General features: G+C 42.6%; 1 protein-coding gene across 1 annotated transcript in view; it reads left to right on the forward strand.

Annotated features, from left to right (window-relative positions):
* Positions 1-9696: 9696 nt before the first annotated feature.
* The window catches only part of NKD1 (NKD inhibitor of Wnt signaling pathway 1), a 149498-nt gene continuing 138886 nt past the window's right edge, over positions 9697-20308 (forward strand). The window contains exons 1-3 of the mRNA XM_075326774.1: positions 9697-9930; positions 10050-10082; positions 13321-13427. Coding sequence (XP_075182889.1) covers positions 9906-9930; positions 10050-10082; positions 13321-13427 — 165 coding nt within the window. The 5' untranslated portion in view covers positions 9697-9905. The remainder of the gene's footprint in view (positions 9931-10049; positions 10083-13320; positions 13428-20308) is intronic.

Raw genomic sequence — 20308 nt, forward strand, 5'->3', positions numbered from 1 at the left:
CACGACGTCGTCTCGTGTGACACCTCCGAGCGATGCAGTATCGCTCACAAATCGTGAGTTGTGTACTCGTCATTTACTTTCAAAATATCGTTTATTTTTAATGGTGCCGGTTGTTCATCGTTTCCATGGCAGCACACATTGCTCCGTATGACACCACGAGAACTATGAACACAGCTTACCTGCGTCCCGCGGCACCCGCTGCCTATGTGGAAGGAAGGAGGTGGGTGGGATATTTACATCCCGCTCATCTCCGCCCCTCCGCTTCTATTGGCCGGCTGCTGTGTGACGTCGCTGTGATGCCAAACGTCCCTCCCACTTCAGGAAGTGGACGTTTGTCGCCCACAGCGAGGTCATCCGGAAGGTAAGTACGTGTGATGGGGGTTAAACAAGTTTGTGCGTCACGGGCAGCGATTTCCCATGACGCAAAAACGACGGGGGCTGGTACGATCGCTCGTGCTATCGCACGATAGATCGACTCGTGTAAAGCAGGCATAACAATCAGCCTGGCAGAAATAAACTCTTGCTAGCCTGCCTAAGTCTGTGGGTAGACACCCGAATCTCCCTGCCCTGATCACAGACCTTAGAGAAATTAGCAGGCAGAGTGTCAGAATCTGCCGTTTCCACAGATCCTGACACTGCCATGACAGTTGGCAATGCCTGCAAAAATCTCCTTATGACACATAAATGGCGAGACTAGTCAGTAGGGATGAGTGAACCTGAAGTTCAGTTTCAGAGTTCGGGTGCTTTACGTATGCAGGCCATTCGCCAAGTATCACTGTGCTCAGGTATGCTGATTGCTTAGCCCAGTGCAAGCAGCTTGTACTGTTTGAACGGCTTACACTGGGGGTAACAACAGCATGATCGGATGTAGTGTGCAACCAAAAAAAAACTCATGGCTGGCTGTATGTGAGCGGAGACCCGAACTGCCAATCAATGACTTCCATTGAGGTTTGGTTCAAGTCTGAGCCCATGGAGGGTCGGGTCAGCTGCACCCGCCGAACCAAATATTCATGGATCGAGTCACTATATAAACATAGGAAAGACCTAAGTGGGTAGAGTAGAAGACCAGCCCTGATAACCAGACTATTGCCTAAACTATGTTTCCTCCAAATCATTACAAATTACAACATAGATACCTGCAAGTAGGGAATTTGTCACTGGTGGTTCGGAATACATGAATCAGCTGACTGGTTCCCTTAAACAATCGGCCTATTCTGTCGTTAGGTCAGTGCTACTCTTTATTGGATCAGTCATGTTGGATTTCAACATGCCCATTCCTTATGTTTCACAAGAGGCAGAGCACTGCCAGAAATGTGTTGAAGCTGCTTACACATGCATGATCTGCTGAGTTAAGCGTGCTTATGCGTAGGAGGATTAGAAGGAATAGCTGAGTGCATGGTCACTTTTAGAATGGGAACACGAGGAAATGGTTTTAAATGCATTGGCCACCTCTGCTCACCTCAATAAAAGGGAACCTATCCTGCCCAACATAACTGAGATCCTGGCTACATAATTACAGTCAGGTACATTTTTCTCTGAAATGCTCCAGCGTTTTGTAGAAAATATAGTTAGGAGATACAAAATGACTAGCCCATGTGCAGCCAGCCCACTCTAACAGCGTTGGAAGAAGTGGGCCGGGGGCGGCACTGGATTAGCCTCATCTCTGGCTATGATCCTCATTCGGATCTTCCAACTATATCCTGTCTGAAACGACAGAGCATTTCAGAGTAAAACATACCTGGATGCAATTAAAGAGGACCAACCACCAGGATTTTCATATATAAACTAAAGCCAGTGCTATACTGGCACTATCATGCTGATTCTATACATACCTTTAGTTGTGATATTGGATGTATACTTTCTGAAATATAGGCAAGTAAAGTTGTGAAATACACTGTTATTTGAATGATAGCAGCTGCAGAATATCTAATAGGTGGGTTGAGTTTTGCTAGATATTCCCGCCTCTGTCTGCCTGCCTGTCCTTTCTCCCCTCTCTCTGTTATTACAGAGGGAGGAGAGAAGGAGGAAGGACAGGCAGACAGGGGCAGGAATATCTAGCAAAACCCATCCCACCTATTAGATATTCTGTAGCTGCTGTCAATCAAATATCAATGCATTTCACAAACTTTACTTGTCTATATTTCAGAAAGTATAGATCCGATCTTACAACTAAAGGTATGTATAGAATCAGCATGATAGTGCCAGTATAGCACTGACTTTAGTTTACATAGGAAAATCCTGGTGGTTGATCCTCTTTAAAGCTTGCAAAACACATAAGATAACTGTTGGAATCACATTCTTGCAAGCAAAAGTTATCTCGACCAACTCCCCTTAAATTTGCATACTCACAGCAAAATGAAAATGTGTTTGTGCCATTTTTTTCTACATTTTTGTTTTTCTGTGTGTTATGCCAGTATTGCGGAGATGGTGCTGATGACGAGTACAAGTGGGAACTTCACCCCTTGTATAGAGTCACAATAGTAAATAAGACTATTTAAGGACAATTAAGTTAAGATGTGTTTAAAGGGAACCTGTCACCAGTTTTTTCACTATTAAACTAAAAGTGTCACCTTCTGCAGCTCCTGGGCTGCATTCTATGAAGGTGCACCTTGTTTCCTGACTCCCCTTCCAGACCCCAAAAATAACTTTGTAAAACATGACCGTTACGTATGCTAATTACCTGTGTTGGCCAGATGGGTGTGCTCATTTTCTGCTCCTGTCCCCCCTCCTGCCATTGTTTGCTGTTCTCCTTTCTTGATTGTTGTGATGACGCCTCCGTTATCATCCATGTTGCTCTTTCAAATCCCGCACCTGTGCAGTCATGTCTGCTCGCTCAGGTGCAGTTCGCTCTGCCATATCGCGTGCAGAGCAGAAAACTAGCTGCCCTCGCTCGCGCCGGTGATCTAAATGCACAGGAACGAGGATTAGGTCGGGTACGAGGATGACGCAGTGACACCATGCACACCGCCGACCATAATCTCGCGCCTGCGCAAATAGCTCACCGGTGCGCAAGGGCAGCTATGTTTTCTGTTCTGCCCGCAATATGGCAGAGCGAACTGCGCCTGTGCGAGCGGATATGACTGCAAAGGCGCGAGATTTGGAAGAGCAACGTGGATGATGACGGAGGCGTCATCACGTCAATCAAGAAAGGAGGATGGCAAACAGCGGCAGGAGGGGGGACAGGAACTGAAAAAGAGAACACCCATCTGAGCCACACAGGTCATTAACATACGTAACGGTCATGTTTTATAAAGCTATTTTTGGGGTCTGCAAGGGGAGTCAGGGCCAAGTGCCCCTTCATAGAATGCAGCCCAGGATCTGCAAAAGGGGATACTTTTAGTTTAATAGTGAAAAAACTGGTGACAGGTTCCCTTTAAGGGATTTAATAAAAGGGAAGAGGGGAATAATTTGACAGCAAGAAAAATCTGTCGGTGCTGAGGAACAAAGGATTAGTTATGGTATCAAGCCTAACCCTGGTCCCTCTGAAGCATTGAGGCTGCCGTCATACACTATAACATTATATCATTCCAAAATAGTCATAGTCTTTAATCTTATGTATATGACCATCTTTAGAGTTGAAGCTACATAAAATAACAGTAATAAGACGTAATAGTTTGTCTCGGATACAAAATAAATGTATCATAAGTTGTGGCAATAATTCATATCCATAATTTAGACATATTATTAGCTGGCTTTTTATTCTTTCCATTGTAGGGCTAATCTTCGTCATCAAAGGGACTTTTTGATTTTGTCCCTGCCGTGTGTTAGCCACAGTTTATACAACTGAATGCAGTTTAACAGTTCCCTCTGTATTCCTGCTCTCCCTCCTTGGGTTGATCGCCTGCGAGCATTGTTTTTAGATGCAGACATACACAACTTATTAGATCCCAACATCAAAGCTGATGTCCCACAGTCTTGCTGTCAAAGGCCCCATTGTGTTTCTGTGCGGAAAAAGCTGCTGGAAAAGAAAAATATTCTGTTCAAAGACTCATCCAGAGGGGGCAGGAAGAGGAGTGGATGAGGTGGGGTGCATCTGTTCTGGGGGAGGGAGCGTGGACCCCTCAATTTGTTGCTATATGTGACAATGGAATTTGTCATGTAACACACACTGACATTATTATTTAGTGCAAGGCACCAGTTATTTGCATTGCAAATGGGACAGTGTTGATACAACAGCGAAAGGGAGAATAAAAGAAAGGATTTTCAATAGACATCTGTGTTACTTCATTTTTGCTTCACTATTTGTCTGAATATAGTGAAAACAAAATGAAGAATGATGACATATGGAACGGAAATTCAGCTTAACTCTACGCAACATGTAGGACACATCCAGTATGTAAGTCATGGACAATTGTCCTACAGCATTATATCAGTTGGATGAAAGAGTTTGTGCCAAATTGGTATAGGTAATAATAGTGAACGCATGGTCCAAACAATGAATGCTGCAAACAATGAATATTACCTTGAAAGATCACGGATGATCCAGATATCCGGGTCACTACTACAGCTTGTCCAGGTTGGAATCCTTTACTCCGGACAACTGGAGTAGAGGTCAAGCATCATCATCATCACCAATATACTGGTTTGGCATTCATGCCGGTATTACGGGGGGCTGTCTGATTATAAAAACCAAAGGGATATCAGACAGTCAGGGTCCACCGTGCAAAGTCTCTGCTGCAGACTATGGCAGAGGATAAGGGGTATCTTGTACTATGGAAGCAGTACTGACACTGATACGTCTCAGTGACACTAGAGCCAATCACGGCGTGTACTGTTAAAGTCACAGCGACTACCGTATTTAGCATTAACGTAAAAGGGATAGGTTAATGAGTGAGGAAGAGTATATAAGTATGCCACTGTAAATAGTAGTAGCACAAGTGCAGAGTGCAATACTTCTGTTAAACTCACAGAGGAATATAATTAGGAAATAAAGCAATTCCTCCCTTACTCGGAGGGTGTGTGGTATGGTCTCTGTTAATGATCACAGAGACAAAAGCAGTGAGTGTGAAATGGCACCTACCTAGGTCCGTTCCTCTAGTGGTGCCAGGAGACGGACAGCAGCGTAAGCCGCACAAAGCTCCTACCTGCGTTCGCTCCACTAGTGTGCGAGGACACGAACCACTAGATATGGCACCTGCCTAGGTCCGCTCCACTAGAGGTGCAAAAGAGACGGACAGCAGCACAAGCCGCACAAACCTCCTACCTATGTTCGCTCCCCTAGTGTGCGAGGATACGAACAACTGCCAGACGCAGTATAAGGAACGTCCACCTACGAGTAGAATCACAAGGCCCAGCCGGACCATGTGCCTCAGACACCTGCCTATGTCCGCTCCATTAAGATGTAAGGATACGGACCGCAGCCGAAGCTGTAAGGTACAAGAACGCTACCCTGCCGGTAGCGCTCAGCTAGAATAGACAGAGAGATGCCTAGAGGAACGTGCACAGAGCGTCTACTCTCATGCATGAACCAAGAGGACTGAGCGCCGAGCGGCGTGCGTCAGGGTCTTATATAGACTCTGTGCCTCATCCAAGATGGAGGACACCAGAGCCAATCCGCTGCCAGAACGACAGCAATGACGTCACGCTGGCCTATTACCGAGCAAAGCGTCACAAACACATGACCAGCGACCAATCGGCATAGAAGGTGTCAGAGACATGTGACCACGTGTCACAAGCACATGACCAGCGGCTAATCAGCTTAGATGGTGTCAGAGACATGTGACCTCGTGTCAGCGATGATGTCACCCACACATGTGCAATGGCTCCAAGATAGGACTTAGTCTCCAGCGCTTGCACATGTGCAGTAGCAAGAAATCCAAACATAGTCTCCAGTGCTCGCACATGTGCAGTAGCAAGAAATCTGAAATCTAGTCTCCAGTGCCACAGCAACTGTAACAGCCGGTACTCCATGGCAACTAAACCATGGTCCTAAGAACTTCCATGGACAGCAGTCCTCAACCAGTATCTTGTTGTTTCCAGTAATCACAAGAGATGCCCAGGATTCCAGAATTCAAGTGCTAGCCAAGGAAGTTTGTAGGACTCTGGCCCCCTACCATGGAGTACTGTCAAGAATGCTAGACCCAATTCCAGTGAATCTTTTTGGTCAACTCCAAAACCACTTTATTGATCATCTATAAGACTGCTACAGTTAGCCAAGTACAGATAGGGTGCTATAGAGCCCCATTTTTAGGATTGTTGGAGACCCCAGCAGTCAGTAAGCACCCTCAGTAATCAGAAAGTTATCATGTATACTATGCAATAGTAAAAACTTTAAAGGCAGGGCAGCATGGTGGCTTAGGCCGGATACACATATCCGGCTTTTCGCCAGTTTGATGGATGCGGCGCATGCCAGTACAGTTTATACAGTACACTGGCAGCGCAACAAGTGCCGGTCACATGCTGTCATGTGACCGGAGCATGTGACCCGGAAGTTGCAATGCTGCCACTGTACTGTATCATACTGTACTGGCATGCGCCGCATCTGTCAAACCAACAAAAACCCGGATATGTGTACCCTGCCTTAGTGGTTAGCACAGTTGCTTTGGAGCGCTGGGGTCTTGGGATCAAATCCCACCAAGGGTAGCATCTGAAAGGAGTTTGTATGTTCTCTCTTTGTGTGGGTTTCCTCCATGTTTTCCGGTTTCTTCCCACACTCCAAAAACATACTGATATGGAATTTAGATTGTGAGCCCCGATGGGGACAGTGATGATAATGTATTAAAAGTGCAGTGGAATTAATAGTGCTATATAAGTGAATAAATATATTTCCAACCCCAAGATCCTATCTTAATATGTAGAAAGTGTAATAATAATCATATTAGCAAATACCTCCAGTTAGAAATATGGTATAGTTCTCCTGATATAGCCATGTCTCTTACCTCATGTGCAGGGCATTTCGGCTTATCCGTGATTATGACCACAAGCAACTAACTAACTAAACATGGATACCTAAGCTGCAATACCCTGTACATGAGGTAAGAGATATGGCTATATCAGGAGAATTATACTACATTTCTAATTGGAGGTATTTGCTAATATTATCATTATTACGCCTACTACATATTGGGATAGGATGTTGGAGATGGGGATAACTATTTAACAACCAGGTACAAACCCTTAAGGCTTTGGCTACATGGTAACACTGGTCATGCACAGCAAATCTCAGGCAAGTCATGCACCAACAGTAGAGCTACCATTTGACTGTAAAATTAGCCAAATATCAGGCAGGTCGCATGTGAATAATAAATTGCACATGTGTGGCACCCAAGTGGTTCTGGGAGCCACAGTGGCATTGTGCCTCTTACCGGGGGTGATGCCATGCTTGGAAGCAGTGGGGAAATCTTTATGCCAGGGAACACCACACACACAACACTTCCCAACTTGGGCCAGAAGTGGGAGCTCAAGTCCTGTTTTGGACAAGCTTCCCTGAGTATTCTGTGACGTGAAGGGGTTAGACCAGGGAACAGGAAGCCGAACACCTGAGATCAGTAGTAGCAAGGAGAAAGTGTGGTCGCTGTTAAGCTAGCGTTCCAGGACAGAGCGCAAGAAGACAGGATACTGGGATCCTAGACTGTCAGGTGCTAACGGTCTGGCAGCAAACCCCGGAGGGCAGTAAACGTCACATTCCCTGGCCCACCAGAAATCAAGAGGCGCAGTGGCAAGATAAAACCCTGGGCTGTTGTTACCGAGTGGGCCCCACTATTGGCTCATGCTACCCGTCACATGGAACATACAAGGAACAATTAGAAAGAGGGACGCTGTGCAGTTTCAGGCAGCAGCGACTTACACCAAAGCACACCAGAGGAGGCTTCCACTCACCGGGCAGAGAGAAATCCCTACTGCTGCCAGGCTGACCGGGCTACCGAATACCTGGACTTTGCCACCTACCAGTAAAGGTAAAGAAAACTAAAGTTTGTGTTGTCCAGTTAATGTCGGTGCCCTCAGTCCTGCACCCCCAACGTACTACACCACATCCTACTACCGCCATTCACCTGGGGCCCAGCTTCACCTGTGGGAAGCAAATCCACCATAGCTGCAACAACACCTAGCCCAGAGGACAGCACTCCGCAGTGGAGGCTAATGCCTGGCTGCAAACCGCAGGTGGCGTCACAGAAAACAACCATATACCTTCTACTGACACCAACGGGGTCACGAAACCGGGTCAGGCCAGCTGTGACATCTCTAACTCCCACCGGCCCGGTAACGAGTAACCCTTCAGACCACGTGAGTGTGTCACATGACTTTCAGTGAAGTCCATGACAACCATCACTCCCAATCTCCCTGGATGTTTATGGGGGGGGTATGTCCTGTTTAATCCTTGTTTTCCCTGATATTTGCACATTCACATCTTATCCAAAGGGCTCAGTTAGATGGATGCTAACAAGGTATCTGTGTATCTGACTAGTTGGTATACATTATCACACCCCATTTAACATTAAGGTTCTCAGGTAATCCTCTTAGGAATAGTGCACACTATTACCATAGATTTATTTGCGTGCTATAACCTGGATGCTGCAGATAATGCATATTACCCCATAAGATCATGGATGATCCAGATATCCGGGTCACTACTACAGCTTGTCTAGGTCGGAGTCCTTTACTCCGGACAACTCACTTAAAGGGGATGTCTCATCTCAGACCCCCAGGGAAAGCAGACATTGCCTGATCAGATGAATGGCCACCCTTGCAAAATATGGACAACCTTTCCCTCTAGTTTATAGAGGGGAAAGCCTGATTAGATGAATTGCCACTCTTGCAAAATATGGACAACCTTTCCCTCTGGTTTATAGAGGGGATAGCCTGATCAGATGAATTGCCACCCTTGCAAAATATGGACAAACTTTGCTCTCTGGTTTATAGAGGGGATAGCCTGATCAGATGAAGGACCACCCTTGTAAAACATGGACAACCTTTGCCCTCTGGTTTATACAGGGGATAGCCTGATCAGATGAATGGCCACCCTTGCAAAACATGGACAACCTTTGCCCTCCGGTTTATAGAGGGGATAGCCTGATCAGATGAAGGGCTACCCTTGCAAAACATGGACAGCCTTTGCTCTCTGGTTTATAGAGGGGATAGCCTGATCAAATGAATGGCCATCCTTGCAAAACATGAATAACCTTTGCCCTCTGGTTTATAGAGGGGATAGCCTGATCAAATGAATGGCCACCCTTGCAAAACATGGACAACCTTTGCCCTCTGGTTTATAGAGGGGATAGCCTGATCAGATGAATGGCCACCCTTGTAAAATATGGACAACCTTTGCTCTCTGGTTTATAGAGGGGACACCATTCAGGGAAGGGGAGCGAGCTTTTCTTGGGTGTCTGCAATAGAGCTGATGGGACAAAACAATTGCTTTGTGACTGTTTAGATTACCAAAGCAGGCGATAAACAGGCAATTATGGGGAAGTTCTCAATTTGACTTCTCTGGCATTATACAGTGCATAATCAAACATCTCCTAAGGATTATTCATTAAAGCTTTATTTACCAACACCACTTAGCTAATGACTTCACACTCCCCAATTCTCCCCTCAGTTCTGACACTCTCTTTTCTCCCACTTGTTTTTGTAGACCCTTACTCCCATCCCCTCCCTTCTCCCACCACCTCCTCCTCCTCCTCCTCTTCTGCTGCTCTCCCCTTTCATCCCCCACTCCCAGCCCCTAACTCCTCCTTGCTCTGTGTAGACTGTGTGTGTGCCTGGCAGAATGAGCCGCAGCTTTTCTAACAGGATAGCATGAGGTGTCACTGCTTCTAGGGGTCTTAGCTGCTTTCTGGATTTGGGGAGGGGGGTACAGCTCCCTATAATAATCTGCAGTTGTGGATTCCTATTATTTCATGGATTTTACCCGCACTGGATTGTAATGTGCATCTGATGTCCAGGATCTGGGGGTCTCCTGCTGAGAGATGGGGAAACTTTACTCCAAACATGGTGAGTGATGGTCTTTCTATGCTCTGTGTGCTGATACATTCTCTTTTCTTGTAGTCAGTCATCTAATCATCCCTTTTTGTTTCTTTTCTATACTTCATGTTGTTCCTCCTGACTGGCAGCTGCAGTTTGCAAACCCAGAGAGAGCCCTGAAGGTAGGAAATTAAATCCCCCTACAGACTTTATAGCTTTTCTGCCTGTTTGTTTTGTTATTTTCCTTTTTTGTTTACAGTTTTTTAGTTCTATTGTTTACATTCTGCAACAATGTATCATATGCGTATTGTGAGATCATGTATCAGATGACATATATTCATCAGAATCAGTTTTACCCACAACCTTCACATGACATTTCAAGTTTTTCAACGTTGATACTTTTATTTTATATTATATTTATATTTATATTATATATAGTTGTTATTTTGTGTATTGATTATTGTGCATGAACATTGACTTTATACATCTAGCTTTAGCGGAAACTGCCTAATCCTATCCCCTTCTCTATATCAGAAAATCTCAGAACTTTTGATCCTTGTACCAGTGTAGTACTATAGTAATAAATACAGTAAAGACATGCAATGCTAGGGAGTCTAGTAACAAATTCATACATATGCCACAATGTTTAATGTAACATAGAGGAAAAAGTCCTGTGCTTCATCAGTCTGGATGATCCAGAATAGAAGAATGCAGGCAGCAAAGTAACTTGTGCACGAAGTATAAACTCGTTCGGAAAGTTTTTAAAGTACAGAACAAAAAGTTTGTAGTTGACTATATAGAGCCCGTGTAGTTTAAATTATATACTCAAAGGGTAATTGTGCTATATGCCATAAATATATAGGCATGCGTTAGTCAAAATAGTTACTTTTAGTAGTTTTGTACCCTATTAAATTTAGTTAAAACTCCAATACTCTTGGATACCCCTTTCACATGTAAAGTGCCATGGACTAAATGGTGCTATAATAATAAATAATATTAATCATACCTTGCTCTTTACTGTGCGTCATGTCTCAAAGTGGACAGCAATTTTTTATAGGCCAATATTTGACTTTATCCTTTGAGAAGTTCAAGACTTGGTACAATTGTAGCACTTCTATTGAGAGTCAGACGTTATTAATCCTCAGGTGTAGGGAAGATCCTATAACAGTCTAATCATGATTATGTTATAAAAATTGATAAAGACCCTACCTAAAATTTACATATGATGGATTCCCAGTTGGTTTCTTGGTGCTCAGTTGTTGAAGCGCTCTTATAAATGTTTTCAATCATGATCATGTCATAGAAGTTGATGAAGACTCTACCTATAATTTACATGCGATGGATTCTAATTTGTTTTCTCAGTACTCAGTTGTTGAAGAGCTTTTATAAACTTTTCCAATCATGATCATATTGTAGAAGTTGATGTAGACCCTACCTATAATTTATGTGTGATGGATTCTGAGTTGGTTTCTTGGCACGCAGTTGTTGGAGAGCTCTTATAAACTTTAGCCATCATAATCAAGTTATAGAAGTTCCGAAAGACCCTACCTATAATTTACATGAGATGGATCCCCAGTTGGTTTTTGGTGCTCAGTTGTTGGAGAGCTCTTATAAACTTTACCCATCATGATCATGTTATAGAAGTTGATAAAGACCCTACCTATAATTTACATGTGATGGATCACCAGTTGGTTTCTCGGTGCTCACTTGTTGGAGAGCTCTTATAAACTTTTCCAATCATGATCATGTTATAGAAGTTGATAAAGACCATACCTATAATTTATATGTGATGGATCCCCAGTTTGTTCTCAGTACTCAGTTGTTGGAGTGCTTTCGTAAACTTTTCCAATCATGATTATGTTATAGAAGTTGATGACAACCTTACCTATAATTTACATATGATGGTTTCCCAATTGGTTCTTGATAGTTGTTGGAGAGTTCTAATACACCTTTGCAATCATGATTATGTTATAGAAGTTGATAAAAACCCTACCTATAATTTACATGTGATGGATTCCCAGTTGGTTTCTTGGCCCTCAGTTGTTGGAGAGCTCTTATAAACTTTACCCATCATATTCAGATTATAGAAGTTGATGAAGACCCTACCTATAATTTACATGTGATGGATTCCCAGTTGGTTTCTTGTCCCTCACTTGTTGGAGAGCTCTTGTAAACCTTTGCAATCATGGCCATGTTATAGAGGTTGATAAAAACCCTACCTATAATTTACATGTGATGGATCCCCAGTTTGTTTCCTGGTGCTCAATTGTTGGAGAACCCTCAAAGTTTTCCAATCAAGATCATGTTATGGAAGTTGATAAAGACCCTACCTATAATGTACATGTGATGGATTTCCATTTGGTTTGTCGGTGCTTAGTTGTTGGAGAGCTCTTATAAAGGTTTGCAATCATAGAAGTTGATAAAGACTCTATAATTTACATGTGATGGATTCCCAGTTGGTTCTTGATTGTAGGGGATCTCTTCTGAACTTTTCCAATCATAATAGTGGTGATAGATGTTAATCAAGACTCTCTTTGTGGAGTTTATAAATCCTAACTAATGAACTCAAGTCACACACCCCATATTTAGAACACTAATTATGTATCATTTTCATGTCATATTTTATATATCCTAATTAAAGTCTTTATGTTTGCAACTGAAGTGCTATTTTCAAGACTATCCATTACATATCTCAACTTATCAAACTTGGAATATAGGCTTTAGATAGTAATGTATTTGTGCTACGCATGCAGAATACATGGGCATTTTTTTTAGAACTTGGACTTTGATCCTATACGTTTCCTTACTTAATGCAATGAGGAAGTTGGGATGATTTCATTTGGTCTTAGTGATTACTTACCAAACTTTCAGGGACTGGTGATCCAAGATTTAAAGTTTTTGAAGATGGACTTGTGTCTACCTAAGTTTGTTTGATCTGTGACCAGTCCTCGTCTAATCCCTTCATGTGCCAGTGACCCCGTAAACCAGGCTTTTCCAATAGTTAAAGTCGATCTTTGAAATGCTAGCTTCCTGTGATCTAGTCTAATTCCCTGGAATGTCTTAGATCATTGATATGGTCAAAGTGTTTTCAATTCAAAGACGTTTCTAACTTAATTTTTAATAGCTTTGTTTACAATAAGTCTTGATTGAGGTCACGCTTGATGCCAGAGCAATAGAGTGTAGTCTTCTGAATCATTTTAACTGTCAACCATCACTCTGTAATATCATGGTCTTTGGGGACCTGTGGTTGTTTTTTTGGTTATCATTATTCTACGTGGCTTATCAAGTGGATGCCACTAATTGCAGAATACCAGTAATTGCATCAAGATTTCAGTTCAGAGTCAATGCTGAATGTAACATAGTTGGATCTGAATGTTTGCTTCTGCCTGAAAACTTAATTTTTCCCATCTTTTTCTGCAGGTGACAGCTTTGCAGTAAATGCTTGCTTGGCTCGGAAAGGCATAGAAGACTGGATTGCCAAGCAGAAATCCGCGAATATTCCCACTCACAAAAGTGGATTTAAGAGGGTAGGTAATGGATTAAAATGTATACTATCCAAATAAATTCTTCAATGCTTTTTTGTATCATTTCCATAAGTGAATTATACTATTGATGTAGCATGTGAGTTACTGTATCATTACTATCATAATTCCGTGGTGGTAAATTTGAAAAAGCTTTTATTTACAAATATGTTCCTTGACATTCTATGAGTGAGTTCTCAAAAGTTGCTTGATCCCTGGTGATTTTGGTAGCTTGATTTATGCAAAATACTGTGTTTTCACATTTTTTATTATTAAAGTTGGTTTTAAATTGATACATTGAGTTTGTGCCCAAGGTCGTAAAAGTATTAGTCCTGTAAACCATTGCTGGGAGCATACCCAACCTGATAATATTGGTATGCTCCTGTCAAAAACAGGAACATCATACACCCAAATAAATCTTCATAGAATGATAGAATGGTAGAGCTCGGAGGTACCTCAAGGGCCATCAGGTCCAACCCCCTGTGAGTGTAGGTTTTCCTAAATCATCCCTGCTATATGTTTATCCAATTTCCACTTGAAGATTTCCATTGATCGAGAGCTCACTACCTCCCGTGGTCGCCTGTTCCACTCTCTGACTGCCCTCACTGTCAGAAAGTCTTTCCTAAAGTCTAATCTGAATCTCCTTCCTTTAAGTTTCATCCCATTGCTTCTTGTACTTCCTTGTGCTAATGAGAATAGGGTGGTTCCCTTTGCACTGTGACCACCTTTCAGACATTTGTAGACCACTATTAAGTCTCCTCTCAGCCTTCTCTTTTTCAACTAAACTAAACATTCCTAGTTCTTTTAACCATTCTTCATATGACATGCTCTTCTCTTGACTTGCTCCAATAAATCGATGTCTTTATTGAATTGTGGCGCCCAGAACTGTACACAGTATTCCAGGTGGGGTCTGATCAGGGCAGAGTATAGGGGAATAATGACCTCTCTTGATCTAGACTCAATTCTTGTCTTGATACATCCCAGAATTTTGTTGGCCTTTTTAGCCATTAAAATCTTAATGGATTGGTATCCTATAATCCTATAGATCTCTTTGAAGAAGGATTTAGTTTGATATTATGGTCAACAAAGAGCCTTATTTCATTAAATTACATGACTGTCTGCACCGGGGTTTTTCTGAAGTGATGCGCCTTTCCCTAGGAAGTGATAATATTTCTCATATGTGTTAGCAATGTTTGGAGATTGCTGGCCGCACAAGATGTGGGTTTTGGCATTAGTTCTAAATTTCTGGCATTGTTCCATTTTGCATTAACCCTTTGACAATCAGACTGGTCTACGACCGACACGGCACCTAAAGGGCTGAAATAGATGTGTATCAGAAAGATCAAATCCTGTTTTACTACTTTGTATCTGTCACTCTTCTGCGGGAACCTTCATTTCAACACATAAGCTCCCTCCATTCATCTGTTTGATTAATGACAGCTTTCTAAGCACTTCAGAACCAAGATAAAGCAAATACGTTTATCTGAGGGCTGGAAAATAGATCAGCCCAACAACAAAAGATTTCACCGAAAGATCATAGTGGTAGAAAGCTTTTTCAAATACTTGTTTGCTTTGAGTTCTTATGGAAAAAGAAAAAAAGGTGTCAGAAGTTGTGTGCCGAGATGAGCCTGATTGTTTCACATGGCTTGAGATGAGCACGGAATGCAGCCATTTTCTAAGGTCATAGCCATCTGCACACATGTTTTCTTTCTTTACTTTTGAGTGTCTGGCAATGAAGTCCACACACTATTCCCAGATAACTACCAGGTGCTTATGAAATGAGCCAGCTGCGCCGATCCAAACCAAAAGAATTGAGCAACAACTGCACTTATGAAATATCGTTTCACTAGTGATGTCTTTTACGGCTTAGCAATGATTTTAAAGTTTAGGTTTAACCAGATATTGTGTATTAGGGATAAAAAAAAAAACTTACCGCGGCATGCTGCTTCTACTCCATATTAAAGGGGTTGTTCCTGTTAAGGAAATATTGATCCGGGTATGAAGTTTGGCATGAAAAAAGCAAATCGCATAGAACTTACCAACCGCAGGTTCACCGATAAGTCTCTGGTGTCTGACATTGGTTGTAGCACTTACATCACATCAGAAGCCAATGAGTGAACTCAGCAGCCATGAGCGGAGTGTTCCGTCTACACTCGCAGAGCTGTTGAGCTCACTGATTGGCTTTCGACATGATGTCAGTGCCGTAACCAATGCCAAACAGCACGTTGAAAGCCAATGAGTGAACTCAGTAACCCTGATTGGAGCGTTCCATCTACACTGGCAGAGTCCCTGATCTCACTGATTGGCTTTTGATGTGATGTCAGTGCCGTAACCAATGCCAAACAGCACGTTGAAAGCCAATGAGTGAATTCAGTGACCCTGATCGGAGCGTTCCATCTACACTGGCAGAGTCCCTGATCTCACTGATTGGCTTTTGATGTGATTTCAGTGCCGTAACCAATGCCAGACATCATGTTGAAAGCCAATCAATGAACTCAGCGGCCCTGATCGGAGCATTCCGTGTACACTGGCGGAGCCGCTGATCTCACTGATTGGCTTTCAACATGATGTCAGTGCCGTAACCAATGCCTGACATCTCATTGAAAGCCAATCAGTGAACTTAGTTACCCTGATCGGAGCGTTCCGTCTATATTGACAGAGCCGCTGATCTCACTGATTGGCTTTCGACGTGATGTCAGTGCCGTAACCAATGCCCGACATCTCGTCAAAAGCCAATCAGTGAACTCACCTGCCCTGATCGGAGCGTTCCATCTACACTGGCCGAGTCACTGATCCTACTGATTGGCTTTCGATGTGATGCCAGTGCCACAACCAATTTCAAACATCACGTGGAAAGCCAATCATTGAACTCACTGGCCCTGATCAGAGAGTTCTGTCTATACTGGCCAAGCCGCTGAGCTCACTGATTGGCTGCTATACCGTGGATGTGACATCAGCACCACAGCCAATACCAGACACTGGTAGCTATAGACTTAATGTTACAACTGGGGACAGTAAGTAAAGTAGTGATGGGCAGTCCGGCTGTTTTTGGTGATCCAGCTCCCTTGGCTCTGCTCATCAACAAAAGCAGGATCTTTTAGATCCTAAATGGATCTTTATTAAATATGAGTTCACCCGAGGTGAACACATATTTAAGATGATGTTAAGGCTGCCAAAAGCCCGCCCACTTGCAAAACACAAATTAAATTGTGAGTGGGCTGGATTTTGTTCAGGTGGGCAGAGTTTTATCCTCTGAACACCTGAATTTTACGTCCATTGAGAGCCGTTAAAAAAATGTTGTTGCTCTCACTGGGATGTCAGCTCCTGTCAAGGAGCCAGCTCTTTGTCTCAGAGTGGTCGAGACCCACAGATCACTAAATGTGGTCTGTTTTTTCATACCAAGCTATGCTTGGGAACCAATATTTGATGAAAAGGGGCCACCCTTTTGAGCTTCCCGGGATAAGGTGGATGCTGCCAATATAGCTGCAAAAATAAACAAGCCAATAGATGTTGACCACTGTTGACTAGAGATGACCTTCTGGATGCCCATTTCACCTATACAGAACATGTACATGTCTGCTCAGAATTGCGTTATAAGCTATGGTATGTAATTAGTTCACACCCAGGACATATCATCAAGGTCCAATGGGTTATATGTGAATTATATCACCATCGGGGAAATTTGGATATCTCATTAATCTTTCATATGCGCAGGTCCTTGCTTGCTGTGCAATTTTCAGAACATCCGTATAAGTGAATGGAGAGAGCTGAACTCTCTATTTCCGCTCATGCACGATGGGACCCTGTTCTCAATATAGGTATGGATCCTGGAGGTGGAATCCAGATCTACTAGACACATGTCATATTTAGTACAAAATGGGAATATCCTTTTAACCTCTTAAAATGAAAATCTACCAATATTTCCAAGGTTGGCTCCATTTGTGGTTGCCATTAAAAGAAACTTTTGGTCTTGTTATTGTGTGAGAGCCTGGGACCCTCAAATGCTCTTGTGGTGCTTAGTTAGTCAGATCAGACCTGATTCAGAAAACGTTACATTCACTACGGCTTCTCTTCTGTTCTACAAGTTCCTTCAACTTTCAAAGCTAGTAGGTTTTGGTAGATGAGTAAAGCGGTTTTGTAAGTACGCCCTACTGTGCACATATGGTACCAATTGGTGCATCTTACATTCCAATCCCCAAAAATGAATGAGACACAATGTCTACACTTTTTTTTTTTTTACTGTATACGAAATTAGCATTATAAAGCTAACACCATAAAGTCACCTTGTTTGTTATCTGCTTTCATCCATGACCTCACTGTGTGCATTAGTGAAGTCTTATTTGCAGGCGACAGTCCTGTGTGGACCTTTCTGCCACGTGAGACCACCTTTAGGGTGCAGCCTTTACATCTCCAGTTCCCTATAGAAAAGTTTGGTCAACCTAAAAGAATGAATTCCTGGCAATTATCTCATCACTGGCTACCAGTATATCATCTATTCAACAAGTCCTTTGTTCTTGTAACACTTTTGTCTCAAAAAGCGCAGAACACTTAGACTTTGGAATTTCTGACTGCGGAGGGATTATAATGCTTACATTATATTTGCTGCAACTGTTTTTTATGTTTAATAGAAGGAGCGTGTGGACAACTCCTGCAGCAATTCGTCTTTCTTTGATGTTCTTGTTCACAGAATGTTTATAGTTTCTAATAAAGGGATTTATTTTTCTTTTCTGTTTAACAAAGAATATGATTAATGGTGAAATTGTTCTTCCATATACTTTAATCATTGTAGAAAAAAATATTTTGAAATCTAGTGAGAAGCGCAAAAATGGTGATGTCAGCAGACTATTTTTGCATTTCTGCTAAAAGCTTAGTTTATAGCACACTTCAGCAATACACACACATATATATATATATATATATATATATATATATATATATATATACACTGTATATATATATATATATATATATATATATATATATATGAATGATACTTCCAGCCAACACATTGGATTTTACGCTACTGTTTTAGGATGGTCGTTTGTATTTGTGTGTAGAATTTATGCTGTGTGTTACAATACTTTCTTTACCTGCTGCACAAAAAATTAGCCTTGAAAATTGACCTGCTGCAGATTTTGAAATTTGAAATTTTGTCCAAATTTGGTGCAAATTTCGTCAGTTGTGAATATCTTGACTCCCGACTGTGCCAGAATGGCCATCCTGTAATGCTAACATGCGTGGCTGGTCTTGGATTTTACTTTCATTTACAGCTAATTGCTGAGGAATAGGAAAAGCCAGAACCACAGCTTCTTATTGAAAAAGGACTGCTTTTGTGAGAATATGCAAGAAGCCTCTTCCGAGAAGAAGAGGACAGAAACTCTAGTGCCATCTACTAGAAGTAGCAACCCTAAAAGTCAATATCGACCCTTTAAAATGGCTTCTCACATGATTAAGATAAGAAGCCAAAGAAGAAATTCTACTTACTGACATGTTTCAGAGTTTTTGCCTCTCATCAGAGTAAAGCAGGAGGATTGATTTGGTTGGGTGAGAGGCATCTGACGAGGGTTGTAAGTGGTAAAGTTCTATCTTATGAAAGGAGACATATGGGCCATGTAATACTCCCCTGGGAATATAATATGTGCACAGCCTCTTCAGAATTATAGTGCCACCTACTGGAAGAAGTGATCCTAGAAGTCAATAATGACCTTTTGAATGGCCTCACCACATGACCTATAAAAAGCCTTATGAGAAACACCATTTGCAGACACGTGTTTCAAAGTGTTTGCCACTCATCAGTGCAAAGCACAATGACTGATTTGGTTGGGTGAGAGGCCTCTGACAGGGAGCATAAGGGGCAAAGTTCATCCTTGTGGAGATCACCAAGTTGGCATAGAGAGATATAAGTAATTCAATACTTCCCTGGCAATTTGAAGTCCTCTGAAGAAGCTACTTGCATATTCAAATTCCTTTAAGTCTAACTATGACCGAAAACCTATACCCCTTAGACGTTCAAGAGAAAAAAAACAACCTACTTCTTTATGTGTCTTTATATCTGTTTAGACCAATGATTTTTGGATTTGTAAGCTTGGGTTATTTTCATTATCTGCAAAGGGCATAGAAATATAGTAGCTGGGAAGTTCTTGGTGATATACTGGTGCAGGATCCGGATGATTTAATGACTTGACTTGAGGATCTGGTGGTCTAATGTTCAGCCTCGATTATCCAATTGTTACTTTTATGGTAAGGGTCAATAGAGCAGTTGTAAAGCAACAGCCGCTTTGATCTTTGAGATTGGATTGGGAGATTATTGCTGATTGTTAAACCTTTTGCACCTGAGTGAGGTGCAGAATAATGGTTCTAGACAATCCTTTATCTTTTCTGTCTTGCTTCCTAATAAAGTGGGCTTAACACGCTGCGACATCACTAGCGATGCCACTCGTGAAAGCACTCGCCCCCGTTGTTTGTGCATCACGGGCAAATCGCTGCCCGTGGCGCACAATATCGCTGGTACCAGTCACACGCACATACCTTCCTAACGATGTCGCTGTGGGCGGTGAACAGCCTCTTTTCTAAGGGGGCGGTTCGTGCGACGTCACACGGCAGGCGTCCAATAGAAGTGGAGGGGCGGAGAGCAGTCGCATGAAAGTCACGCCCACCTCGTTGCCGGCAGGACGCAGGTACATTGCTGTTCGTCGTTCCCGGAGTGTCACACGTAGCGATGTGTGCTGCCTCAGGAACGACGAACAACCTACGTCCTGAACCATCAATCATTTTTTGGAAATGAACGACGTGTCAATGACCAACGATAAGGTGAGTATTTTTGATCGTTAGCGGTCACTCTTATGTGTCACACGCAACGATGTCGCTAACGAGGCCGGATGTGTGTC

This window comes from Anomaloglossus baeobatrachus, chromosome 10, assembly GCF_048569485.1.
Source record: "Anomaloglossus baeobatrachus isolate aAnoBae1 chromosome 10, aAnoBae1.hap1, whole genome shotgun sequence".
NCBI classification, from domain to species: Eukaryota; Metazoa; Chordata; class Amphibia; order Anura; family Aromobatidae; genus Anomaloglossus; species Anomaloglossus baeobatrachus.